Source organism: Indicator indicator, chromosome 11 (genome assembly GCF_027791375.1).
Source record: "Indicator indicator isolate 239-I01 chromosome 11, UM_Iind_1.1, whole genome shotgun sequence".
Classification (NCBI taxonomy): domain Eukaryota; kingdom Metazoa; phylum Chordata; class Aves; order Piciformes; family Indicatoridae; genus Indicator; species Indicator indicator.
In genome coordinates this window covers 5274251-5301467 of record NC_072020.1, presented here as the reverse complement: position 1 = coordinate 5301467, position 27217 = coordinate 5274251, and the positions used below count along the sequence as shown (strand labels likewise).

The following is a 27217-nucleotide window of genomic DNA, read 5'->3' as shown; positions in this document are numbered from 1 at the left end:
GACTTGATACCCGAGTTCAGGCACTTGGCTGAAAGGTCTGATTGTGCTATTTTGCACAGACCTCTGTCTTTCTTTCTCCTAAAAAATTAATAAAAAGAGAGTGTCTAAAACCTGGTATCAATAGGTTGATAACCTTTAGGGAATTTGATGAAATGTGCTTAGCAGACTGACAGGATGTCCCCAGCAGGCAGGCAAGGCAGTTTCTGGCTTTCTGATCCTGCATGGCACAGTCTGAGTTCACAGGCACAACAGCAAATTGTGCTTTCACTGAAGAATCCTCCAAAGTGAGCCAAGACAAATCTCCAGGCAGCAGAAAAAGGCACTTAAAAGTAAACTGATGGGTTCAGACAGCATGCCACATTCTTGGTCAAGTAGACAAGACTGGCTACAGCTGGAACTCACAAGCAGACAAACTCTGGGAATCCAGCAAAAATCTCTCATATCCTTTGACAGGAACATTGCTGAGTGGAGAAAAACATGCACAGGAAATCAGCTGAGGGTGGGGAGGGGGAGGTCATGTAACAAGCCTCCTGTCCCGGCTGTCTGTCAGCCCCCCTGGCTAGTAGTGGTGCTGGTAGGCAGCTGCTGGGGCTGTGCCATTCTCGATGTGTTTCAGGTGACAGGAGTGACAGAGCAAGTGCTCATCCAGCGGGTAGCAGCGGTGCCCGTCCTCGTCGTTCAGCTCCATCCCGCAGTCCTGCAAAGAGAGCTGTGTTAGGGAGGGTCATCATCCTCCAGGCTCACCTGCCAGCAAGGTGACTTTGCGACAAGGACAGAAGGCAGCCAGTCAACTGCTCCTTCCTAGGAAGCGCAACATGTGCCAGCAGAAGGAAAGCAGATTTTGAGGGGCAGCTGTGTAGAGTCGTAGTGAATAAGCTTTGCCTTCTGCTGAGGTGCAGCCCTGTGCATTGTAAATGTGCTCCTGTCTCCTCACACTCTCAGGCAGGATTCAGCTCTTTTCTTTCATTGCAGTTGTGCTGATGTGAATCCAGCCTGCTGAGCCAGGGCCTCTCTTCACTGTTATGAGCACAGTTAGAGAGGACATCTATTTATTTTAATTCACAGTGGAGAAATGTGAGGGCTCTGTGGGAAGCCCTGCACAGACACCAAACAGCGGGTGAGAGCTGGCATCTCTCGGGGTTTGTTTGTGCAGCTCTACCCTTTCTCTGGCTCCAAGGGCACGTTCATTTCCTGTGAGAGTGAAGGTAACTTACACCACACAGGATCAGGCAGCATCTTAGCATTTCTAACCTGAAATCAGATACACTAATGCAATCTAGAGCTAGAGGCTTCTGAAAGCAGCAACAGCACCACAGCAAGTCACCACCCTGCCTTCATTAGCCAGTCAACTGCCAAGTTTAAAAGTGATCATTAACTCTTTGCCCACAGCTTTATAGATAGCAATGGCAATCACAGCTGGGACACTGCTGCACAAACTTTTGTCCTCAAATTGGAAATTCCTCAGCCACTGACAAAAACAGTCACACAATGCAAGGTTGGAATTGCTCACCTACTGCCAGTAGAAGGGAGGAGAGCTCTTTCCATCCTAAACCCAGCAACAGTTACCACTATTCAGTGCCTGCTCCCTGAGAAAGCTGCTGACCTACCTCACAGTGGTAACATTCCACATGGTAGTCCTTGTCCATGGACACAACCCGAATGGTCTCATCAGAGCCCTGCAAGCATTCAAGCAAAAGAGAAATGAGAAAGGATTGCAGTACATGCACTCTGCTTTTGCTTTTGCACCAGCATGCTCCTGCTGCTCTGGGACACCAACCAAGGAAACCTGCCACCTGCACTATTGTTACAGCAAAGCTTCATCATCAACCATTCACAGATACCCTCTAAAATGCAACAAGATCAATGTAAACTCCTCTCTGTTTGTCACATCTATCTCAAATCACACATTCATGATTTGGTAATTTCAACATATCACATTTCTTCGCATTTTAAATGCATTTTGCCCAAGGTTCATCTCCTCCAAGTATTAAAACAAGTTCGTCCAAGAGGGGTCATAGAGAGGTCCTTCATGAGTGCCACCTGCATTTATTGACATGAAGGAGAGGGACCTTGAACACACAACCAGCAGTAGCATGATCCTGGAGCAGATGAAAAATCAGCCTGGCCCTGCAAGAATAAGCTTCATTATCCAGTAAAAGAAGGGTCACATCTCAAGACCAGCTTAGATCCAAAGGCTGCACTCTGGAGGAAGTGATCATCTCTCCCCATCCACGAGTACATCTGCCTCGACACAGGGTCAAGCATAAAAGAAAGCAAGACCTCAGCCATGACACTCCCTCCCCCCTGAGGGACACAAGAGAAAAGGCTCTCACCTCAGAGGGCAAAATGGGAAGTCCACAGGCTGCACACTTTGGAGCTAAGACTCTGGAAGAGCAATAAGAAATTGAAGGCAAGTTACAGACTGACACAAAAGGAGGTGCCTGAATGCTCTCAGCAGTAAGATGAAAGGCTGAAGCTGCAAATAACTTATCCAGAGGAAAGCTCTGCACCCTGAGATCATTAATTCATTGTAGCATTGACTGTAAGAAATGCTTAGCACATGCTGTTCAATCAGGCAAAAAGAGATCTTATCTTTTACACTTGGTGCCAGAGGAAACCAAGTCCCACAGTAAAAATCTTGGCTATTACTGAGAGATTTGGAAGAGAGAATGAGGAGAAATTGAGCAGAACTGTCCCCAGAAAAGCAATCCCCAGAAAAACATCTCCAGATTAAAAAAACAAACAAACAAACAAAAAACACCAAAAAACATCAGCCCTAGGGCAGGAAAGCTCCTGAGAAGATACTATGGGACTGTATGGTTGCTTACAGGTTTGCAGCAAGAAATAGTTACATGAAATTCAATTGCTAGGAAATAGTGGCATGTGGAGGCAGCTCTGATCTGACACAGCACAAGACAGCTCCAGGGGCTGTCTGAGCAGCACTTAACACTGCCTGCCAAGAGGACACTTGCAGTGTAGGCAGGTCCAAGGTCACCAGCTCAGGGCACAGCCATTTTACTGTGCTGGCTACATGACAAGTGATTTTTGAACTGGATTTATCAGTTGTTTAATTCAGAGTTGGATAAATGTTTTGCTTTGTAGGTCTGGTGGTGACTCTTTAGAAGCCAAACTCAACCCTTCAGCTATTCAAAAAGTAACACACAGGGACTCACAGCCTTTCTTTAGAGCAGGCTAAACACAAGCACTGTTCCTCACTATCTCCACTGTGCAGAAGGAGAAACCCTTCCTCAGAGTTACATAGGAGTCAGTGGCAGGAAAAGAGGAGAGAATTTCCAGGATCTAACTCCATCCTCAACCTTCTAGCTTCCATCCCTGTCCCTAATTTACCAATCTGCACTTCCCAACTAGCTGAAAAACTGAATTAGAAGCCTGTGGATGCTGTTTCCTTTGCCCTCACTTGTGGTAATCCCTGACGCAGTAGATCTTGTTCTCAGAGTCCACAGTGAAGGGCACTCCGTCCAGACACTCGTTGCAGACCACGCAGCGGAAGCAGCCTGGGTGATAGGATTTCCCTAAAGCCTGTAGAATCTGCAACAGACCAAGAGACAGGGAAGATGCATGTGAACAGCCAACCAAGGTGATGATAATAAACACCCAGCTTTACACCAGACACCTCTGCACAGGCATCAGTGGGGCTGTGTCCTTTTCCAGACACCTCGTCTGGAAAAGGAGTTAACAGGGGTGGAGAGGGCAGCAAGGATCAATTTGTGTCACCTGGTTCCAGAGAAATTATTAGCATGGGTAAGAGAACAATGCAGAGTCTCACTCAAGGTATTTTGTGTTACAAAGGATAGATGTTGACAGAATTTAAAGGAAAGAAAATACTTTCTGAAGCCCTCAGATAAAGACTGTTTAGCAGGATCCCAAGACAAGAAGTAATAGGGCAACAAAAGGGAACTCATCTTGATATTCTCTATGAGAGGCTGAAAGAAATACTACTGCTAGGTGTTCTTAACTCCTTAGATAGCCAAGAGCTCTGCACTCGCTAGCCTGCCTCTCTGATTACCATGGACTGTGCTGTGCTGCCCCCAGCCAGTTCAGCTGCTGGCTCTGGGGCAGAGGTACCACCTGGAATACCATGGGCCATCAGCCCAGTGATCTGCCTTCTGGGTCTAAACCTGCTTTTGCAGCTTTGATGTTTTCCAGTGCAAGCAGGCAAGCAAGGACAGTTAAAGACAAGCATTAGAAAGTCTTGGGAGGTGTGCTGTGAACTGGCTACCCAGAAACTCCTCCTTCCTCTGCCTCAGCTGTGGTATGGCACCACCAGCTACACCACCATGGATTGCTCACCCCTGAACACTGCCAGGTGCTGGCTACAGGCCAGCTGTCCCAATTGGTGCACATCTCGAAAAGATGGCACCTGCTGTACACTACTGAGCACTGCCTGTTTCAGCAGGATGTTCACACACCTGCAAGGCTTTGGGCAGACCTGCACTGAGGTCTGCATCACATACTCTGGGTCAGACCTGTTCCTCAGAGTATCAGCACCCACAAAACCCAGCTCTGTCCTGAAGGTATGTGGGAAACCACAGCCTGACTGCAGGAACGCCAGCGAGGCTGGAAGAGCTGAAGGCTCTGCCTTCCCACCTGCACTGGGGACAGGCAGAGCAAAGTCTCTGCAACACACACAGCAGGATGGCAGCTTCACTCCCCTGCAAAAATCAACAAAAGGCTAAATGGTTTTTCTTTCTGCTACCAGTCTCACAGCAGGCAGACTACCAGCTGGTAACAGACAGTGCTGGGTATGAAAATATTTTGCTTTTGATGCATTCTGCTAAAAAGCTGTGGGATTTTTAGCTCCTAAAGCAATTATCACTTACCATGTCCATTATCAAATGACCACAAATGAAACACCTGTCAGCTGACTGCTGGAAACCAGAGTACTGCAAGGACAAAAAAGAAGTGGCTTAAAATTTCACAAGGCCAGTGGAGCATAAAGTGCAGTGCATTGTGGGGTGCTGGTGCTGTGGCCTTTGTCTGTACTCCTTACACAAGCCAAACTTTCCAGTGCTTTTTTTTCCCAGTAGATCAAGCTGTGGATGGGTCCCCAGAGGATGTCCCATGAAGACATGAGACTCCCAGTGTTCAGAAGGAGTAGGAGTTCCTGGAACTTCCCATTAAGCATGTAAGCAAATACTAGAAATGCCTATGCAAATAAAGCATTTACTGATAAGCCTTACATGCTTACTTGACCATGTGAATCTACAGGTCAGGAACCCACTTGTGTTTATCACATATTCACATCACAGTATCTGTATGGCTTGGAAAAACAAATTCTTTCTTTACTCACATCATTACAGGTCTGCTGAAGCTTCTCTATTAGTGTAACAACCAAGTTTGGCCTAGAGCAACTGCTGCTATTGCTAAGATCTACTGCTAAGGAGCTGCCTGTCACATCCACAACCTGCACCTCAGGCACCACACAGCATCTGCCTGAGGTTTCAGTTCTGTCTGCATGGTGGAAACACAAAGTGGAAAAGTGAAATATTTAAGATGCATTTAAGCAATCTTTGCATTTTCAACCTATGCAGAATATGCTGATGAGAGCAAAGATTAACTCCTCTCTGAAGGAAACCACCAGAGTTCCCCAGTAAGTAGGCAAAAAGGACTTTTCCAAGGCTCAGTGAAGACTTAGCCTATCAGAACTCAGGGCAGAAGGCTAGCTGAAAGCAGGTTTTAGCAAGGTGGGGATTGGTCTCTTCTCCCACGTAACAGGCATCAGGACAAGAGGAAATGGCTTCAAGTTGTTCCAAGGGAGCTTTAGGTTGGGCATTAGGAAAAATTTCTTCACTGAAAGAGTTTTCAAGCCCTGGAACAGGCTGCCCAGGGCAGTGCTGGAGTCACCATCTCTGGAAGGATTTCAAAGATGTGTAGATGTGGTGCTGTGGGACATGGTTTTGTGGTGACCTGGCAATGCTGAGTTAATGGTTGGACTGGATGATGTTAAAGGTCTCTTCCAACCCAAACCATTCTATGATTCTAAATGGCTTTTTACCTCCAACAGGCAGGGAGAAGCATCTGAGGTTGCTTCATGGTCAGGTACGTTCACATAAAAGCCATTGAGGGCAACAGAAAAATGTCCTCTAAGGTGCCAAAGCAAACCCAGCTCACTGAAAAGGGAAATGTACTCATTTATTCTTGTAGCTGTGGCCTGCAGAGCACATACATAGAAACAGGCTTTGAAGGAGCTCCTGCAGGAGATTATGGCTTTGATTAGGGGCTCTGCACTGGAAAACTGTGGGCTCTCACTTAGTTGCTTCCAGCAGCACACATGGGCAGCCACCATGGCTGGATCTGGCCCTGTGGTGGAGCAGAAGGCCTGGGCAGCATGTGGGCCTTGGGCTGTGTGAAATGCAGGCAAAGCTGGTAGGCAAAAAGGCTGTGTGTCTGCTGGGGAAGCTGAGATGTGCCAGCATTGGGGTTAGCTCTGTGCTTACCAGGAAGTCTTCTTCACAGAACACCTTGCCATTGACAAAATAAAAGGCTTTTCCTCTCAGCTTTCTACCTGAGGAAAAAACAGAGAGCAAAGAGAAAGGTCAGTGGAGAGAAAATGTGAGAAAAACTGGCTGCTAAGAAGTGAAGCATGGAGATGTCTGAACACAGCTGGAGAACAGCACCCAGCCCCAGCAGAGAGCTTCCAGCCCCAATAACCCCAAGCTCATCTTCCACTGATAAACACCAGTCACTGGGTCTAGACAGCAGTCCCACCTCCCTGCAGGAGGAGGTAGCTTTGCAAGCCTGGGCCACCCTCTGGCAGAAGATAACACAAAATAACCTGGCAAGAGTATGTGAGGGTACTCTGCCCGATGCTGCAAAACATCCCAGGAGAGGAGGAGGAGGAAAGAAGAAAGGGCAAGCAGAGATTGCTCCACACTAGACATCATTCATCAAAATGTCCAGCTAGGAGGTTCCCGCACGCAGCAGCTGCAAGGTAGGCCATTGCAATACCTGACCACCCAGTCTGCCCCCAGCAGAGAGCAACACCACAGTGCTCAACAAGCTACCAGGATATTTGCTACTGCAGCTGCCCACCAAAGTCTGAAACCACTTTAAAAAGAATTATTTGTTTTCAAACCCAGATGTCATTTCAGAGACAAGATGATAAAAGGTTGCCAAGAAAGGACTCTACCCATGAGGATGGTTCAGATTTCCTGCAGCTTCTGTGTTTATGCCTCACACTCAGCCTCTGTGCTCAGTTCATATAACTAATGGTAATGCATGCTTCCACTGCCCCTGCTGCTTCCAAAGGCCCTGCCTTTCCCCACAGAAAAGGGTCAGTTCTGGTTGCTTACCAAAAGCTGCTCCTGCCTTTCCCCAGCCTCTTTTCCCTATTCAGCCAAGGGTTTGAAATGCAGCCTGGCACTGGAGCAGCTTGGCTTGCACTGCTTGGCCAAGGAGCCCCAAGGATGTACTCAGGAGCATCTGGAGCAGGAACTGCTGCGGGCTGGTTTTGGGGACCTGCTAGGTATTGCTGGAAGGAAATGGGAACTGGGACATCAGGGCTCAGAAGCCTCTTGCTGGATATGCTGCATGTGGCAAGGATCATTAAAAAGGTGATGGGATGACACATGGGGCTGGTCTGGAGGTGACATCTCAGTGCTTCATGGCAGACCCACCTTGCAGCCTTTGACAAATAGCCATGCTGGCTGCAGAGCTTTAAGACAAGGAGGGAGCCAGGCAAAACTACTCCCACCAGTGGCAATCTTTGTCGTCTCCTGTGTACTCCAGAGGGCACTCTGAGGCTGTGAACAACTCCAGCTGCTCCTCTGCAAAGAGATGCTCCAGTGAAGCTCTAAAGCTTTGCCAGTGAACTCAGCTGGACCAACAGTGTACCAATATCCCTCAGAGCCCTGCCCAGGGTTCAGCCAGCAGAGCAGCTGGAGGATGTGGCAGCAGGTTTCCTGAGCCCCCATTTACATGTGCAGCAGCTCCGTGGTTAAGCTGCAGGGTTTGCTCAGCCACATAGGAGCCAGAACCTCCCTGACACACTCATTGTCCCCCATTCTCCTCCAATCCCTGCTGGGGACAAAAGCATGACCTGGAGGTCATAGATGACCCAGCACAGCAATCCAGCCTTGCACCAATGTAGACATTGGACGGGACATGGAAGAAAACCTGCCACACCCCAAAGCACCCCACTCTGGTTTCTCTCACCCAAAGCATCACGCTTTGCCAAGGCTGCTGATACCAAAACAGCATCAAGAGCCTTGAATAAAAAGCTTATCTTTGTGGTTTGTAACCCAGGGTGCATAGCTGTATGATAACCCCTCCTGTGTGCCTGCCTGCCCACAAGCTCACTGGCAGCTGAGGAGTCCAAATTCCTGAGAAGGGGAAAGAGAAACTAGGGACATCTGGGATTTGCAGCACCCTTTGCTGGTCCCAAGTGAGTAAACATGTAGGCTAAGGCAGCAAGAAGCACTCCCAAGCACCTCCTGCTGATTTAAATACAGCACTGGGATGTGGCACTCTGAATGAAACCCACACCAAACCCCTTTAACTTTCATTTTAAATCCTGCAGCGGTGTGGGCTCCAGCCTAGCACAACAGGCAGGTGCAAAAACAACTCTCCACCTGCATGCCTTTACTCTCTCCTTAAGGACAAGCTGGGGGTGGTGAGGAAGAGCATAGACATGGAGCCATGCAATGAGGAGAGATCCTCTGGGCAAGGGTCCTGGCGGGCTCATGAGCAGCAGCTGTTCCACAGAAGGGACAAGGTTTGGATCACTGCCACCACTTCATTCCTGCAGGATGACAAAAAAAAGCCTTTACCAGTCCTGCCCCCTGGTATATTTTTAACCTCATGACATGAGCAGGTCAAGATTGATGGCAACAGACTGTCAGAGAAGGTGCTACAGCCAGCGTGCTGCATCTGTGCTCCTGCAGCAAGCTCACTCAGCAGAGGGGTAAGTCCCTTTATAAAGCAATTAAATTTGGCTTTGAGCATGATGTGGGCCCACGAAGAAGAGGCACTGGCCAAGAGCACTTGGAGGAAAGGCAGGGATGATTTCATTACTGACTGTAGGGAAGACATGCTCATTTTGACCGTTTTCAGCTCCTCTCCATGACTCTCTTTAAGCCTCTGGCAGGAGTGTAAAAGGCAATTTGCCAAAGCCAGGAGCAGTCAGGTGCGCCAACAGCCCAGCTCTTCCTCTGCTGCTCCCTGCCTGTCCTGCCCACAGCCTCCCTTTGAGGTGAGGAAGCATCTCCTCATTGCACACATGGGAAAGGAAGATGCAGGAAAAGCTCACTTCCCCAGGCTGTGCTGGGGACTGTCCCAGTGGAACTGGGAAATGCATGTTCTGGCTGCAGCCACACCAGGAAAACAAAGTGCTGGGGCTGCCCCCAGAGAGCAGAGCTGCATGGCAGCTGTTTCTGTTCCTGCACTCAGCTCTCTGCAACGTGCCTTCATTTAAACAAGTCTCCCACAAGTGATGCTTCTGACTGTGTGTCTGCAGAGGCTGGCACAGAGATGCTGTTGTAGCTTCACTGAAAGGAAGGGCTGAGAGCTCCAGCAGCATGTAAGGAGTCACATGTTGCTCACTACCTGCTTTAAACATGCACCATGGTGACAGCAGAGGTGACAGCCTTTGAGCAACCCAGGAACACTACTCCCTGCCTTGCTGCTTACAGGGTCCATTGTCGTAAGATGTTGGCTCCTGTCCATGTTTCATTTTCACTTCATCCTGGACTTAGTTAATCTCTCACCTGAAAAAATTCAGACAATTCAGATTCTTCTTCGTTTCAACCTTAGCATCTTCACAGGTTGTTACAAGATTTCTTTTTCCTCTCGCTGACAGCAAATTTGATCCTCAGGCTTTTCTGAACTGCTCGTCACTGACATCTGGCTAATCTGGTTTGCTGTGGGACCTTCAGAAGGACCTCAAGGTCATCTCAGCACCCATTTCAAAATGCCTTTGTGTTGAAATAAACACCCTTAGCTCAGCAGCTGCTAAGGGGCACACCATCAGGCTGCACATCCAGGATGCTGGTGCTTTGTCCCATCACTTTCCCAAGGGAGCTCTCTCCGTCTGAAGTTCATTCAGAGAAGGGTTTACTAAGGACTTGCAATGGCCCAAGAAGGAGCTGGGAGATGCAACATTTGCTTGCTGGGAAGCTGGACCCAGCCTTGTCTTTTAAAGTTGCTTTTCCATTATTGTCACACATCCCTGCTCAAAGACAAGAGACTGTCCTCAGGGCATACCAAAGTACAGGGCCACATCTGGATCCCAGGGCTCTATGGGGAAGCATGACCAGGATGCTGCATGGCCAATGAGGCAGTGTGGGCCTCACTTATGTCTAAGCACTGTGGAGCTCCCTGTGCTATCTGCACAGCAAATGGGCAAGAGTCAATGCAGGCTGGCAGCTGCTTCTGGATCCCTTCCCTGATGACAGCCTTGGACTTCTGTCTTTACAGAAATCAGTCCCTCTTACAGCTGTGAGATAAGTTTGGACAGGATCACCAATGGCAGGCTAAAGAGAAAAGAAGTTCAGCTCCCAGCTTCACTGGGTGTCACCTCCTGACACACTGCTGGCACAGCAGGGTGGAAACAATCACAGATTCCCAGTATGCTGAGGGCTGGAAGAGACCTCTGGAGATCATCTAGTCCAACCCTCCTGCTACAGCAGGTTCACCTAGAGTGGGTTGTATGGGACCACATCCAGGTGGGTTTTGAAAGTCTCCAAAGAAGCAGACTCCACCACCTCTGGAGCTGGGAACCCCAGAACAGGACACAATACTCCAGGTGTGGCCTCAGTAGGGCAGAGCAGAAGGGGAGAAGAACCTCCCTCAGTCTGCTGGCCACACATTTACTAATGCACCCCCAGGACACCACTTGGCCTTCTTGGCCACAAGGTCACATTGCTGGCTCATGGGGAACTTCTTGTCTTCCAGGACTCCCAGCTCCTTCCCTGCAGAGCTGCTCTCCAGCAGGTTCCCCCTCACCTGTGCTGGTGCAGGGGGTTGTTCCTCCCAAGGTACAGGGCCCTATACTCATCCTTGTTGAACTTCATGAGGTTCCTCTCTGCCCAAAACCATCCATCTAGCTGTTAAGGATCAAAATAAGCTCCTGCTCAGTCCTGGGTGGCTCTGGCCCAAGCTCCAGCCTTTCTTCCAGTTTACATCTCTCTTAGAAATCAAACTCTCCAGTTTTCATATCTCTTAGAAGAAACTGGACACAGTAGCTCCATTACTGTGGAAGATGTTCTACACCAGCTGTACTGTAAATTTGCTAACAAATGCCCTCTGCACTCTCACCACACATTCGAGGTTGTTAAAAAAACAACTCTGAGAAAAAGATCTGATGCCTGAAAGCCAAAATCATGCTCCTGCACATCAGGAAAAAGGTCAGCCACCTCTGACAGGAAAGCAAACAGAGGTGAAGGCAGAAATGGCTCCTCAGAGCACAACACTGTGAAACCACAATAAGCCACAAAACTGAGCACCACCTCCCCTTTGCTAATGGCAAACCATTGCAAGAAGATGCTTAAATGTTCTTCTTTTTAGGGAAAACCCCTAGGAGATTCAAAATTTAGAGGAAAGATAAAGTTACCCTGGGACAAAGCAGTGCTGCAATCTGGGCAGCGCCTGTTGAGGGACCAGTTTTTAACCCAGTGCCCAGTCACTCTCTGCATCTCTCTGGGGACAGTTGTCCTGTCCCCTAAAACACACCAAACCCCATTGGCCACAGGAGCTGGCCTCCCACCCCATCACCCCGCCCCCCAACCGTCCCCAAAGTGGGCAGAGGCTCAGAGGAGAAAGGAGGGGGAGGCCATCTCTGTGTCCCTGGTGAACGGAACTCCGGCAGGACAGCATGAGTAAAGGGATGCTGAGGAAGGGTCACCTGCAGTGCTTTGCCCTCTGCACTCTGTGTGCCTTGGCGAGGCTGGCTGCCCTCTGCCTGGCATCAAGTCTCACTTGCAGCAAAAGGCGGTAAAGTTATTTAGTGGTGCAAATAAAACCCAGGGCCTTGCTGTCCCAGGGGTCACACAGCAACCCAGGACATGCGTTTTCAACACAACTAGCCCAAAGGCACCGAGAGCTGTGCTGCTCCCAGGAGCTGCATTGCTCCCAGGAGCTGCGCTGCTCCCAGGAGCTGTGCTTTACAATTGCTACAGCAAGAGCAAACAGAGCAGGGGGCTACCCTCACAGGTAACACTGCTTCCATAGCTCAGCCACCTCATCTCCTAAATGACCTCTAGACACAAATACACTGTGAAATATTAAATTAGATCTACACCCAGTGGATGCAAGAGATTTGCAACTCTGACACTGTTAGCCTCAGCATTCATCTGAGTTTACAAAGGAACAAAAGGAAAAGAAAGTGGTGCAGTGATGTTGACATATCAAAGGTCGAGTGCTGGAACCTGGCAGCCAGGCAAGGGTTTCAAGTGAAACTCTGTGCAGTAAGGAGCCAAAATCCATTCCTCACTTTTACGCTTCTGCTGTAGCTCAGCACTGGACCCTCCTTCAGAGCACCTTGCAATCAGCTCACTCTTTCTGACTTCCTTCCTCACCTACCGATTTCCTTCACAGGCACCTCTGACGCTTCCCTTGCACTTCTTCAGCTTTCAGATCTCCTCTGAGGACCGAGTGGCTCAGGCAGAAGAACCTTATGCTCTAAATTGTGCTGCAAAGCAGAGCTACAAAGGTCTGTTTGCTGGGAGCCTGTGGCACTCAGATGCAAGCCTGGTTGAATGCTAGAGAAAACACACTGAACCACCACAGCATTCAGAGTGACAACTACCTGGTTAAAGCGATGGAACTTATAAGCTCTTCTTACTACCTAACTAATAAACCAACATCTGGAAAACTGCACCTTTTGCATTCTGAGGAAGTATAAGTGAGTAATTTAAATGGTTAATGTGTAACAAACCATTTGGTAACTACAACTCTTTGTCCAAGGGGCTGAAACCACCCCCTGCCCCAGACGGAAACAGACACCTTAAGCTTGCAGGAAATAGCTGCAGGGGTTTTGAGGACTGTTTTTTTTAAACCTCCTTTCACAGCCCTCCTGTAAAGCAAATATAATTTATTACTAATCCTGCAGAAAGAGCTCCAAGCTTTTTCCTCTCTGCCTCTGCAAAAAGCTGCTGTGTTTGTGTGCCTGCCCTGTAACAAACAAGAAGATAAAGGAGAGGTTTCTGCCAAAGCAATCATTCTAAATCTGTTGTTCTGACCTCTAAACCAAATTTTCTACATTACAGGCCAGCACCTCAGCTAGAGCCCTGCGCTTGTTTTGCTGGCAACTCAACCCTCTAACATGTGCATAGCTCTGCTCAGCACACTGCCCTGGCATCTGTATGTGTGCTGGGAAGCACAGGGTACAGGAAATGTGGCACTAGGAGGCATCACCCCCTGCCTTCTTAGTGCCTCTCAATTTTCTGCATCTGGGAAACCAGTGCACATTTGGGCACAAATCTAACCATGAGCAAAATCAGAAATTCCCACTAAAATGAGAACAGCAGGGCAGAGGCTATAAATATCTGGAGGACAATATGCTTTACCTTAATAGGGAACATGGTACATTTTCTTCCCTGGAGAAGAGCTCTTCAGCATTACACCACAGCAGGAATTTCAGGACTGAAATCCTGAGCAACCTTGACTTCTCCAAGAGGAGTTTGTACTGGATGGTGTCCAAGATGAACTCCACTTGACCTTAAAAGCACAACTTACTTTTCAGCTAGAAACCAGAGTTTCCACACAGGCTGCTGCAGACGAGCTTTGCAGCTAGAGAGTCAACATGGTCAGGCTCAGTATTTATTCTTCTGGCAGAGCAAATGCTCTCACTGTGTTTACTGCAGTGACACAGGTGACAGAAAGCCTGCGGAGAGGCCAGGGCTCTCCTGGGGCTGTATCAGGGCTGCAGGTCCTGCATCCCATAGCAGCCAGTGGTCCAGGGCACTGGGAAACCACTGGGCTTATGAAAGGGAAGATTGCCCATGGGTACATTTCCTCCTCAAACGCAGGGAAGAATGGCAGGTACCACCCCGGGCAGCGCATTTCTCACTTGCAGCCTGGCTAAGAGAGAAAATGGCCTTCACTTTGCTCATCTTTTGAGTCTCACCTGACTCCCACACCTTTTCAGCTTGCACTGCAAAGAGCTGTCTTGTAGAATAAGTAGCAAACAGCTCTTCTTTCAGCCCTCTCCAACTCACCTCATTAGAAATAGGATTCACCTATTTTTTAGCCAAACACAAACATAAATGGAAGTAACCACTGATACTTCTGCAACCACAAGGAACCTCTCCAGCACTGATCTCCAAGTAAACATGGTTAAACCCCTTCTAAAAGGAGGACGAGGACCAAAAGGCTTTCTTTCTAAAGCACCCATTGCACAGTAGTCACTTTAGATGTTTAAGAAAGTTCAGATCTGCTGCTGGATTATTTTTAACAGGAGCTTTGTGTGCAAGGGCAGTTCGGAGGGCGAGAGATCAGTGCAGCAAGGACCTGGCTGCAGCCAGAAATTCTCTTTGCAGGAGAAGATTTCAAATTCATTTACAAGAGAGGCCAAAAGAGTGAACTGCTGACTTGTGAGCCTTTAGGAAACTGCCACCACATGCTAAGACTACTTTCAGTTTTTTCCCACCTTCGACTGGATGATGGTGAAGTGTTCTGCTGAAAATCTAGGTGAGGCCAGGCAGCTGATGTGTGCCAGCTGGGAAAGGAGCAGGGTGCAGGCTCCAACTGTTATTAAAACAGCATACACAACTTTCTGTCTGTGTTGCCATTTTACAGTTCTAGATGAAACACAGGCAGTCCTGAGGAGTTTTCAGCTCTAAACACTATGCAGCAGAAAACCCCTGAGACACATGAGGGAAAGCCAAATGCCTGCCTACAAAAGCACCAGGCTGGTTATAGTTGTTTCCTTTGCCACTACACACACAGCTACATTGCTAAAAATATGCTGCTAGCCCTGGAGTTTAACATGACAAAACAGAAAAACTGCTGTTTGACAAACATGGCCACCATTTGAAACCAAGTGGCCTGTTCCCCACCCCAGCTCCATTGAGGATCTGCTCCAAAAGCCATACATTGCAGCATGGTTTACACCCCAGCAAACTTGAAATGTGGGGCTGACAAGCAGCAGGGAGCTCAGTGAGGCCCACTGAGCTATTGACCCTGCTTCTTGGGCAGATTTCACAGGGCTCCTAGCCTGCTGCTTCTGGCACAACAACTAGCTGCCATCACCAGAAAGAAGGTGGCAGAAGCGTACCCCTTCATCTCGGGGCATGGCTCCTTTTCTATGGAGAAAGAACAAGCAAAATGTGCAACCAGGGTCAGCTTTGACCAGGTTTCCCTCAGAAAGGCAAAACAGTTTTAGCACATAAAAGTAACGGAGGCAGGGAAAACACCATCACTGGACCAAGCATGCAGCAACTCCATCTGAAAACGTCTCTGGCACTCAGTGCGTGATGCCCAGAATCACAGAATCATACCATTGTTCAGACTGGAAAAGACCTTTAAGATCATCAACCATCCATCATCCACCAACCATCAACCCAGCACTGCTAAATCCACCACTAAATCATGTCCCTCACCTACACAACTTTGAAATCCCTCCAGGGATGGTGACACCACCATTGCCCTGGGCAGAGATCTTCACATTCACTGCCTGTGCCCTCAGCAGGACTGAAAGACCAGACCAGCTGTAAACTCTGATGTGACAAATAAAGAACCCTGCACATCCTGGCTAAGACATCTTCACTCTGAAAAAAAACACTCTTATAAGTAAGAAAATGTGGCTGTAAGTGAGAGGCAGAGGCCTAAAAACAGCCACCCCCCCAGGCCAGGAGGCAGGCAGACACCACCACAACACAAAACATCTTTTCTGCAAGCCTTGCAAGAATCCGTCTAAAAACAAGCAGCAACCACCACCAGCAAGGCATGCATGTCTGCCAGACAAATCACTGATGACTTCCTTTTTTTATTCCCTTTCCACCAGAATAATGTTAAGCCTGAAGAGTGTGCCCCAGTGGTACTCACTGCAGGCTCCACAGGTGAAGCAGCCATCGTGGTAGAGGTTGCCCATGGCCTGGCAAGCCTGGTTTGCTCCATACACTCCCTTGCTGCACTTCACGCAGGTACCTGTAAGAGAGAGATAGACAGAGGTCAGAAGTAGGCCCTGGCAGAGTGGCAGGGGTCATTGGCTAAGGTGACCACATCTGCAAGTTGGTATGGTGGCTCAGCAGCTTAGGATGAGGCAACCCACTGAAGCCACAAGGCGTAGGTGACATCGGCATCACTTTCCCTGAGAGATGCTGTCTGCAGTGGTCATGACAGTCACTGAGCACCCACAGCAAATGGCTTTTGCTACAAGGTCAACTGCACAAGAACAGCCCTGCCTTGGCTTCCCTCTCCCATCCTGCCCCACAACCTTTAGATGCATTTCAAACCACTTGAGGACTCTCCCAAACGCCTGGGTGCTAGTAACTACATATTGGTTTCAACCTGAGAAAAATATCTCTTCTCTTAGCCCCTTTACATCATCATCAGTTTCAGACCCTGGTCACATCTGCTGAAAGACATAAGGATCTCCCAAACCAGCAGGACTACCCAGCACTCACCTCTCTTCCCTCTATCAGTCAGGTATGAACAGAGCTTCAGTGTAGGCTCTACCTACAGACCTGCCCAGACATTCCTGTCACCTCTTCCAAGACAAGAAAGAAGTCAGTTTCAAGGAGAAGATGCCTGTCAGTGGCAGCAGCCAACAGGGGTCATGATGACTCTCAGGCCTCCCATGGGGCAACGAAGTCAAAATCATACAAACATTTTGTTGGGAAGAGACCTTTGAAATCATCAAGGCCAAACATTAACCCAGCACTGCCAAGTCTACCACTAAACCATGTCCCTCAGTACCTCATCTACAAGGCTTTTACATTGCTCTAGAGATGGTGACTCCACTGAAAGAGTTGTCAAGCCCTGGAACAGGCTGCCCAGGGCAGTGGTGAAGACATTTTTCCTGATGTCCCACTTAAAGCTCCTTTGGCACAACTTGAAGCCATTTCCTTTTGTCCTGGTGCCTGTTACTTGGGAGAAGAGACCAACCCCAACTTCATTACGACCTCCTTTCAGGTAGCTGTAAAAAGTGAGAAGGTCTGCCCTGAGCCTCCTTTTCCCCAGGCTAAACAACTCTGTGAATGCAACAGGCAGGTTTTCAAGCAGCATCACCCTTAAACTACCTCTAAATGAGCAACTTGGATCTGTTTAAACACACAAACAAGGATTTACCCCAAAACGGCAGTGCAAAGGACAAACAGATGTGCTTCTGTCTGGTCCATGACAACCTTGTGGACAACCATGTGGACATGACTTCACCTCCAAGTCTGTCTTTCCAGCATTGCCCACTACCATTCCCCCCAGCTCTTAAACTTCCCAGGGCAGGACCTGTTGGTCATGTCTCACTCTTCCTGACCCAAAAAGAGGGAGAGCATCATCTTGCTGGAGATCCTCAGTTATGCTGTGGTTAACAAAACCTCACCTCTTTTGGGCACCAAGCTCCAGAGTAACTGGAAAGGTTTGATGGAAGCTAAGAAGAAAGCCAACATACTTACAACAGCTGAAGGGGAACTCACAGCTCTGGCAGCACCAGACTGGCACTCCCAGGATGGTTAACAATTTTCTGCTGAAGCTGGTATCTCCAGTCATCAGCTTTCACAGCCCAGAGCCCTTTGCAGCAGTGCACACATGGCTGCAGAAAAGCAGAGACTTCATTTGTCCAGAGCAGACTTGGCTCTCCATGCTGCAGCTGCCTGCGTGCATTCCAGCAGCATGCTAAGAGCCATCCCACTGCTGCTCCCAGCCCCACAGCACAGAGAGCCAGAGCCCAAGCTGACACAAACCTGGACAGAAGGCTGCAGAGAGTCATTAGTTACTCTGCTTTGTCCAAATCTGACCTGAACTGAAAGGCCAGCTTGGCTGTGGGCCCGCCCTGGCGTGCAGTCTGGCACCAAGTTAACAAAGCTCACTGCTGCTTCTTGAACCAAGCAGATTTGTCTCGTTTACTGCAAGAAACATTTGAAGAAAGCACAAGATAAACCATGCAGGCATTACCAACAAAAAGAAAAGACAAGACAAGGAAAAGAAACTTTGGCTTTGCAAATGGAAGTGTCCTCCCAGAACGTGCAGGGCCAGCAACAGCCCAAGCTGCTGTGCAGTCATCTGGCACAAGCTAACCCTTCCTCACCAAATTCCCTCTTGACTACAGCAGTGCTGAGCAGAGAGTTTTGAGAGAGGAAAACCTGCCAGTTTTGGTGCACAGATATTTCTTTCCATGCCATCTTCCAGACTTTCCACAGAACCTCTGTTTATTGCACTGCAATTGTTGCGTTTTTCCCTTCTCCAAGCCAGTGAGTGATTGCTACAGAAAAAAATCCCCAGTGTGATCTGATTTTCTCTTCTCCAGGGAGCAGACAGTGACCCTGAACAGGGATGAGCAGCAAGGAGAAGCAGGAGGCACAGCAGCCAAGCACAGGTGCGGCACGCAGCAAGGACGCTGGCAGGCACCTATAGCCACTGTGAAAATACCCCAGGGCAAAGCCCAGGGAGGGCAGAAATGGCCTCTGCAAAACAAAGTCACTGAATGGAAGGACTTTTAAAATAAAGTGACAATGTGATCTGTGCAAACTATACCCTGCTGCCTTAGCCAGCTGTGTCATAGCTATAAATATCTAGAGGCATCCTGTGGCACGGCTGGTGATCCGCAAATGGCACTATGGCAAACTCATGCAGAGTTTATGTTTGCACTTGTGTCTGCTGCATCCTCCTTGAAAGCCAACTAAATCTCAGAATCACAGAATTACTGAGGCTGGAAAAGGCCTCTGAGATCATCAAGTCCAGCCTATGACCTAACACCACCACATCAGCTAAACCTTGCCACCAAGTGCCACATCCAAGCTTTTCTTAAAGACCTCCAGTGATGGCAACTCCACCACTTCCCTGGGCAGTCCATCCCAGTGCCTAATCAGCCTTGCTGTGAGGAACTGCTTCCTAATATCTAACCTAAACCTCCCCTGGCACAGCTCCATACCATGCCCTCTTGTCCTGGCACTGGTTGCCTGGGAGAAGAGCCTGACCCCCACCTGACTACAGCTTCCTTTTAGGTAGTCGTAGAGAGTGACGAGGTCCCCTCCAAGTCTCTTTTTCTCTAGGCTGAACACCCCCAGCTCCCTCAGCCTTTCCTCATAACTTTCCCTCCAGCCCCCTCACCAGTCTCATCGCTCTCCTCTGGACCTGGCTCCAGCACCTCAACATCCTTCCTAAAGTGAGTGGCCCAGAGCTGCACACAGTACTCAAGGTGAGGCCTTACCAGTGCCCAGTACAGGGCAGAATTACATCCCTAGTGCTGCTGGCCACACTATTCCTGATACAGGCCAAAATGCATAGGTGCTCCCTGGCACCTGGGCATACTGCTGGCTCACCAGCAACTGGAATTATTCTAGAAACAAGACTTGGCTTCTTCTTAAGTATTTCAAGAAACATACTTGAGCCTTCATCTCTGACTCTCAGCACAGCTAGCTGGAAAGTGTGTGTGGGGGGAGTTATTTTTATTGGGTTCTCCTTTGCTTTTTTCCCCCTGTTTGTTCCCTGCTGCCACGAGGATCCCATTCTTGGCTCAGGCTATGCAAGGCAACAGTGATACCTGTTGCTGCTGGTGGCCAGCCACTGAGCTTAGCAACAGCTGTGTGCAGCCAGCCTGATGGAAGGCAGCACAGCTTCTGCCAGCACCAATTCCCTCTGAAATTTCATCTTTGAGCTCAGATGATGTTATGAAGGCAACATGAAAGTTCCTCTTTCAGCACTCCGATGAGCCCCGGGGAAGTCACGGTGCTGAGCACTGGCAGCAGGACAGCCAGGTTTGGAAAGGGAAAGGGATGGAAATTGCTGATTTCGGCTCAATTTCTGCCGGCTGCCCAGCCGGGCCCTGCACAACAAAGAAATCTCTGTTCCCTTTCACATCATGTGGCAAGCAACCGCCTGCGCTGCAGCTGAGGGCCTAACAAAGGGACCTTTGGGGCAGAGCTGGGACCGAGAACGTGCCCCGGCAGCCACTGCCCGGGGCTTGCAGCGTGCCAGCTCAGCACTGCAAACCAGGAGGAGGACGTGGGACTGTGTCTCAGCACTGGAAACCAGGAGAAGGATGGTCACCAGGAGCAGACCTGAGGGATCAAACAGGTCTGATGCAGACCTTCAGGGCTCTCAGAAATGGAAACAAACCCGGTGGTGAGGCTGAAATGCTAGTCCCACTCTCAGAGCTCAGCAAGTGCACTCCCTTTTACCATCATTCTCCAGGCCCTCAGAGACATTTTTTCCTCTACATGTTACTCTACACTCACCAGAAGGAGCTCACTTACTTACTGTGGCACAATCGCCAAAAATTCAACAAAGACACACTGAAGAGCAGCATTTTCTGGGACTGGCCAGTACAACTTATTTCCATGTGCCAGACATCACTTATTTACAAACCAAGAACACAGCTTCCCAGCAGCATCCTTCCTTTCAGCAGCATCCCCTTCTCAGCAACATCCAGGACTGCCAAGCTTTCAAACACATGCTCCTGGTTGGGTGTGCTTAAGACTGATGCTTAATTTTGGAGGTCCAAATGTGGCAGTGTGGTGAGATTGCCTTACCATGTCAGTCTGGTCCCAGGTAAGACAAACTCCATGGCAGGACAATTCTGGTAGTGTGGGTAAGGAGCTAATCCAGAAACAGCATTTGGAAGAGAGTCTGTCCCACTCCTGGCACCTACTCCATGCAAGCCACACTTCCATGATCAGCTTGGCCCTTCTCCATCACATGTAACTGTTTTTTGCCCCCTACTTAGAAGAGGCTGAATTTATGCTGAAGAACCCCCAGATGCACTTAGAAGAAACTGCCAGAGCCCCACAAAAGACTTCACCAATGTGATGCTCAGCTCTTTGGGTTTCACTTTAGACCTTCTGCAGAAGCTGAAGCCACTTCCCCACGGCTCAGCTGCACCAAGTCATTTCTACATTGGACTCTACACCCTAGACAGGCTGCATGCCTCGCTGTGCTGTGCAATGCCTCCTGCTGGGAAGCTCATTTCAAGGAGATGTGGGGGCCTATGTGTGACTGAGTGCCCAGAAAAGCTGTCAGTTTGGCCCTGTCCAGCATTGAGTGACTAGGCTGTCACTCAGTGCTGGACAGACATACATGTACTGCCTGCCCAAACAACCGCAGAGCTGGGAAGGGCAATTTTTCTGTACCATTTTTGCGTGCCACTTTCTCCCTGCTGCCTTTGCTGCAGAATGGTGTCCACACTGCCAGAGAAGGACAAGAATGCCATCAGACCCACGGCAGTGACATTCTAACCACCTTGCAGCAATGTCAGAGATTATCTCAACTCAGGTGCCACATGAATGAAGCTCCTTCTTTCTTTCAGTCACCACTGCCACAGTATCCTGACTGAAAGACAACTGCTCCTCTGCCTCAGCTCCTTCCTTTTCATAGCTTTTTCCTTAGCTTGCAAGCCCAGCTGAGCTCCCAAGAGGAAGGGAGGAGCAGTGTATGCTGGTGTAATCTTGAAGAGCCATGTCCCATACTTACTTGCTTGGTCCTTGCAGTGAGATAAACTTTGCAATCTGCACACACCCACCAGTCCATGTGCAGTGATCCTTCCACCTTTCCACCAGGACCCACCTCACCTTGCCCCTCCCTCCTCTCTGCGACAGGCAGAGACCCCCTTCCAGCCACAGTGTTCTTCTGGGAGCAGTGAGGGATGCCTCTGCTCATTCCCAGTGAGAATATCGCCATCATCGTTACCCACCTACAAAAACCTCAGAAGAACTTTCATTTTAACCAGAAATTCTCCACTTGGCAGCCCTGAAATAGAATCACAGAATGGCTCAGGTTGGAAGGCACCTCAGAGATCATCCACTTCAATATCACCACCATAGGCAGGGACACCTCTCAACTAGACTCAGCTGCTTAAGGCCTCATTTAACCTGGCTTTGAATACCCCCAGGGAGGAGGTAGCCACAGCCTCCTTGGGCAGCCTATCCCAGAGTCTCACCACCCTCATACTGAAGAATTTCTTCTTCAGATTCAGTCTAACCCTGCTCTCCCCCAGCTTCAAACCATTCCCCCTTGTCCTGTCTCCAGACAGCCTCATGAAAAGTCCCTCTGCAGCCTTCCTGCAGGATCCCTTCAGGTATTGGAAGGGATCCTAAGCTCTAAGGTCTTCCCAGAGTCTTCTTTTCTCCAGGCTGAACAACACCAGCTCCCTCAGCCTGTCCTCACAGCAGAGGTGTTCCAGCCCTTGTTGTCACCAAAGCATCCCAGTGCACCGCCATCAGCAGTTTGGTGAAGGCCACAAGCCTGTACAGCCCTGAGGTCAAGCAAGCAGTGGGATGCTGCACTATGCAAAGACTTCTAAAGAGCACTGCTGGCCTTTGAGCTGAGGGCACCCATTCCAAGGTGCTGGGTTCCAGCTCTCCACAGGGCTCAGCCATTCAGCTACTGTTCTGCTTCTGCCAAAGGGAAAAGAAGTCTGCAGACTTTACTACGAGATGGCCTCTGCTTGACTGCTGGGAAGCATCCCAGTGTTTTGGTGCAAAACAAGATGCCTGGAACCCTCCTAAAATAGCTACAGATTATCAGCTCTCCTTTAAATACAAAGGGAGCCAGAACTCACCACCTAGCAAATACTTGTAACAAGAAATCTATTTCTAAACAGAGCTTTTAAAAAAGCTGTAGGTAAGGGTACAAATGGCCTTCATCAGATGGGGATTCCTATCTAGCTACCCCACACAAGCCCTGCTAAAATCACACACTACACCCCTAAAAGCACCCAGCTGTGCCTGCAGACCAAGCAAGTCTGTGGTACCACAGACTCTGCACAAACACATTGGGAAAATGCTCCCTGCACACCCTGCCACCCCTACCAAGTGACTTCCAGGCAGGTGCTTGGTTTGGTTGTGCACCTGGAAACTCCTCTGGCACTGGTCCTTGGGACAGTGCCACCTCCCCTACCCCAAAATGTCTGCACTGCACTGTGGGTGTGGAGGAGCTGCAACTGCCCCAGGCACTCCTGCTCAGGAGTCAGCTGCAACTCTCCTAGTCACTTCCCATTTACCAAGTGGACAGGAAGGCTGATGGACCCAAAGGAACACCATGGAAAATCAATGGGATTCAGACCCCCAGCTCCTCCATGTTCCCTGGAACACTACACCAAAAATTTCAATGGAACCTCTCAGGGACCTGGGGCCCCTTCTCTTCTGCATGGGAACCTGCCTCTCCAGGAAGCAATTTCAGGATTTCCCTCCCCAGGGTTAAGTCCTGGGTGATAGGAGACTCACTCCATCCTCCTCAACAGCCACATAAATCAAGTCAGCACCTCAGAATCCCTCCTGGAGAACCCAAATTTCTGCAGAGACACGTGCAGCCCATGCTGCACACATACAGGCCACTACTTTAAATTAAAAAAAAAAAGAAAGAAAATTCCTGGCTTTGTTTGCTGCTTTTCTTTTACTCATTATACACACTCTGAGTAGACAGTATTTAGTTCAACAAGCTAATGCTGACAGAGAGCCAGGCTGTCTGTTACTCCTCAGCAACAAGCATCCCACCTCTGTTACACTCAGTACCCAGCTTATGCTTCCCTTGGCTTTCACTTACAAACATTTTCACAGGGAACAAAAAGCAGCTCCTTGCAATTACAATTAATTGCTCACAAGTATCTGGTCTAGAGCAAGACAGATGGACTGTCTGTTAATCAGACATACAGACCCATCTTAAAATAAGTCCACTTGTTACAAAAGCAGCACTCAAAATGAGGAGAGATAGAAGCATTCTAGGTAAAATACGCTGGGTATTTGCACTTCAGCCCAGCTTTCATTTCCTGGCTCTGGTGTACTGCAAACCTGACACATTAGACTTCCCTTTGCTGGGGGAAGGTCTGCCACAAAACCAACTGTCCATTCTTTTTATTGCTATTGCATTAAAGTGTTTCTTTTCTGTCCCGACGTTTGCTGCCTTGATGCTAGGGTATAGCAAAGATAGATTCAGAAGACCAGCTGGGTCCTTTACCTCCAAAGGAAGTAAGGTAACTGTGAAAAAATGAAAATAAAAGTGAGAAAGAAAGGAGGAGGAGAAATGAAAACATCTCAGTATTTGCCCTTTCCTGCTCCTTGGTCTTCCCCCAGGAAGACCTGCTGAGCCTTCACCCACAGAGATGAGGTTTTACAAAACTTTCCCTTCTTTCTTTGCCATGACTGCACTGTTTTTCCCTCTCCTTCTCCTTCCCAGATGTCTCAGACACTGCACCATGCTGGAAAATTTCCTGCCAAGAAGCACTTGGAGATGGCAGCTTCCATCTCTCCTCCCTCACCAGAGCTGCCTGACCAGCAGGACTCTGTGGTGCCAGAATCACTCCTGCTTCACTACAAATTTCCTGCAGGACAAAAGCCTCCCCCTGGCACTACTCCTACCTGTGACAAAACTGTAATAATAACCCAATCATTGACCAAGTTCCTCTGGTTTCACACCCCATCCCCATTCACACTTGTGACGAGGTATGATCCAGCTGGTTTATTTGCACTGTGAGAAGATAGCCACAGTGAGGTGTGTTGACACCTCTCAAGCAGAGCTGAATGCTGCCTCCAGCAAAATGCTCCCATTTGAGTGCCACCTCCCACGAGATGGCTGTCCCAATCCTGTCTGTTACCAATGCTTGGTCATGGCATTCAGCCCCTCTGGAATGAGACTCCCTGAGCTCATTCAAACCACAGGATGGAAAGTGCCAAAACATGTTTCCAGACCAGAACGCTCCCAGCACAGCAGCTCAACACATCACTTTCCTGCAACAGAATGAAAAAGTGTCTGCCCTGCCACAAGGCTGAAGCCAGTCCCAGATAAACAACCCCAGCACAGTTCTCTGTGGGCAAGTGCCACTGTCTGAGACCAAGAAACACATCTTGCTATGCAGTTTCCAACTGAGCACTTGGTGCCTCCAGCTACATCCCCAAAGCCTTGTGTGAAGCCCACAGCTGCTCCTATGTGCACAGACCACTGCTGAGCTACCCACTGACCCCACCAGACAGGATGCTGTACAATGGCACCTGTGCATCCTGAGAAGCAAACCCTTCCTCTGCACAGGGCTGAAGAGTTTAATTTGTCCCTGCTTCTCCTTTAGTGATGATTGGTCTGAAAGCACAAGCAAAATCCACACACTAGCCTTGCTCCTGTGGTTCATTAACTGCAGAGTTCTAGGCCTTCCCACAAGTGAATGACCTCTGCTCTCACACCACAGAGTGGCACTGCAGGGAAGGGAAGGGCAGGGGTTGGCCCTGACCTTCTGCCATCCTGGGGCAGTGAATCAGATTAATCCAGCAGGGCAGCTGATGCTCTCATTAGGAAAGCTTTGCATGTTACGGGTCCTTTCTCACTGCCAAGTGCCAGTGATAACCTCTGGAAGTGGTCTGGGCTACCTGCAGACCTCAGCTTTAGGGAGCAATGTGCCTACCACCTGATCTTCTGCTGTCTTCAGGATGCAGCGATCCTTTCACAACCAATGAGGATCAGCACCTGGGGGCAGGGGGAAACCCTGGCAAGTCTGGGAATCCACCACCCTTTTCAACCCCAAACTCCTCTTCAAGAGATCCTGCAAGACCAGCTGCCTCCATGGAGGGTACCAACGAACCTCCCATGAGCTCTGTGCCTTTCTCTGTGCAAGCAGCCCACACAGGCCTGGCTCTTCTGCACGCTGGACGGCTGCCTCCCCCTGACACGTGGTCGGGCAGCACACTTTAAGACAGGAGCGCTGTCAGGAAAAGTGAAGAGCCTCCCTGCCAGCAATGAAAGTGGCACTTCAAAGGATGCTGCTCCAGCTTCTTCCTGGCACCATACCCCAAAGATGCTACTGCTTTAAGAGGTAAGATTAAAGAACAAAGTGTCACTGGAGGAAGACCCTCTAGTCCTTGTGATAAATAGAAGTTAAATAACACCAAAAAAAACCTTCAAAGCAACTGAAAAAGCACAACCAAGAAGGCATATGGATAGGTGAATGCAACCCTGCAGGTGACAACTCTGCTGTGACACTTCACAACAGGCCCTTTGCATGCTGACAGGCTATATCCTTACCGAAGTAATCGGCCTTCGGCCGAGCATCCATCTCCTGCTCCAGGCGCTGGGTCAGCGCCTCCAGCTTCAGCTCGGCTGCTGATGGCCCCTGCTCAGGCTGTGGAAGGAGGGTCTGGCAGGGCAGCTTCACCTTTGCTGCGCTGGAGCTCTCTGGGTGCCTGGCATCCGACCATGGGCCACTCACACCTTCCTGGAAAAGCGGCTGTGGAGGATCGGGGGCCGCCAGCCCACGCGAGGCCGGGTGTGAAGAGCCCGACTCGGGGCCGTTGGGTCGGTGGCTTTGACCACGGGCCACGAAGTGGCTGGCAGGGCTGGGATAGGCAGTGGTGTGCTGGTAGTCCACGCTCGGGGCTGTGGGCTTGGAGCTGGTGGAGAAAGACGGTGGGACGTCCTGGTACCACAGCTGGTTGCCCTCTCCTTCAGCCCTGGGCCTGCAGGGCTCAGTGGAGCCTGAAACCCCACACGCAGGCTGCACCGAAGGAGCTGAGAAGGAGGAAGACCTTTGCTGGGTCCCCAGTGTCCCTTTCTCTGACCCCGCTGAGGGTGCCGGGGGCGTCCGGGCGTGCGAAAAGGATGAGGACTTCTGTCCAGTCGGTATAGGGTCACGACCACTCCTCCTGCCTTCACTGCCATTCTCCTGCCCACCATGGCAGGCCTGGACGTCAGCGGTGCTCCTAGCCTGCTGCTCCCCGCGTGAGGACCCACCCCTGGGGATCCTGTCGGGCTCCGAATCCCAGCTCTGGCACCTGGCTTGGTTCACCGGGGCTTCAGCACGCGTCCCGCTCTCTCCAAAGCCACGATCCCCTTCGTACGGCCTGGAAACGAGGGAGGCTGGGGGCGGCTTGGCAGGGCTGGGCCGGGGGGCACTGAAGGCAGCCCCTCCATTCAGGGCGGCCATGAGCATCTCCTCCTGCTGCTGCTGCTGCTGCTGGAGGTGGATCTTGGCCATCTTAGTGGCGAAGACCCTCCTGGTCTCCTCAAACTCGGGGTTATTGCCGGCACCTTTGTCCACCCGAAAAAGTCCATCCTTGGAGGCCTCGTACATGTTGAGGTCTTCAATGAACTTGCTGGCTTCCAAACCCAGATCATCGTACTTATCCAT

The 27217-nt window shown here is 49.7% G+C and overlaps 1 protein-coding gene across 2 annotated transcripts; it reads right to left on the bottom strand.

Annotated features, from left to right (window-relative positions):
• Positions 1-559: 559 nt before the first annotated feature.
• LIMD1 (LIM domain containing 1) lies at positions 560-27217 on the bottom strand. 2 transcript variants are annotated; one of them, XM_054385063.1, is made up of 9 exons: positions 26795-27217; positions 26116-26752; positions 16003-16104; positions 6459-6526; positions 4842-4904; positions 3419-3549; positions 2334-2385; positions 1608-1676; positions 560-697 (listed from the first exon to the last, which is right to left on the bottom strand). In XM_054385063.1, the coding sequence occupies exons 1-9, from the start codon at positions 27215-27217 to the stop codon at positions 560-562; spliced, it is 1683 nt and encodes a 560-aa protein (XP_054241038.1). The 2 variants fall into 2 exon arrangements, with proteins under 2 accessions (XP_054241038.1, XP_054241037.1); XM_054385062.1 differs by having other exon boundaries at positions 26116-27217.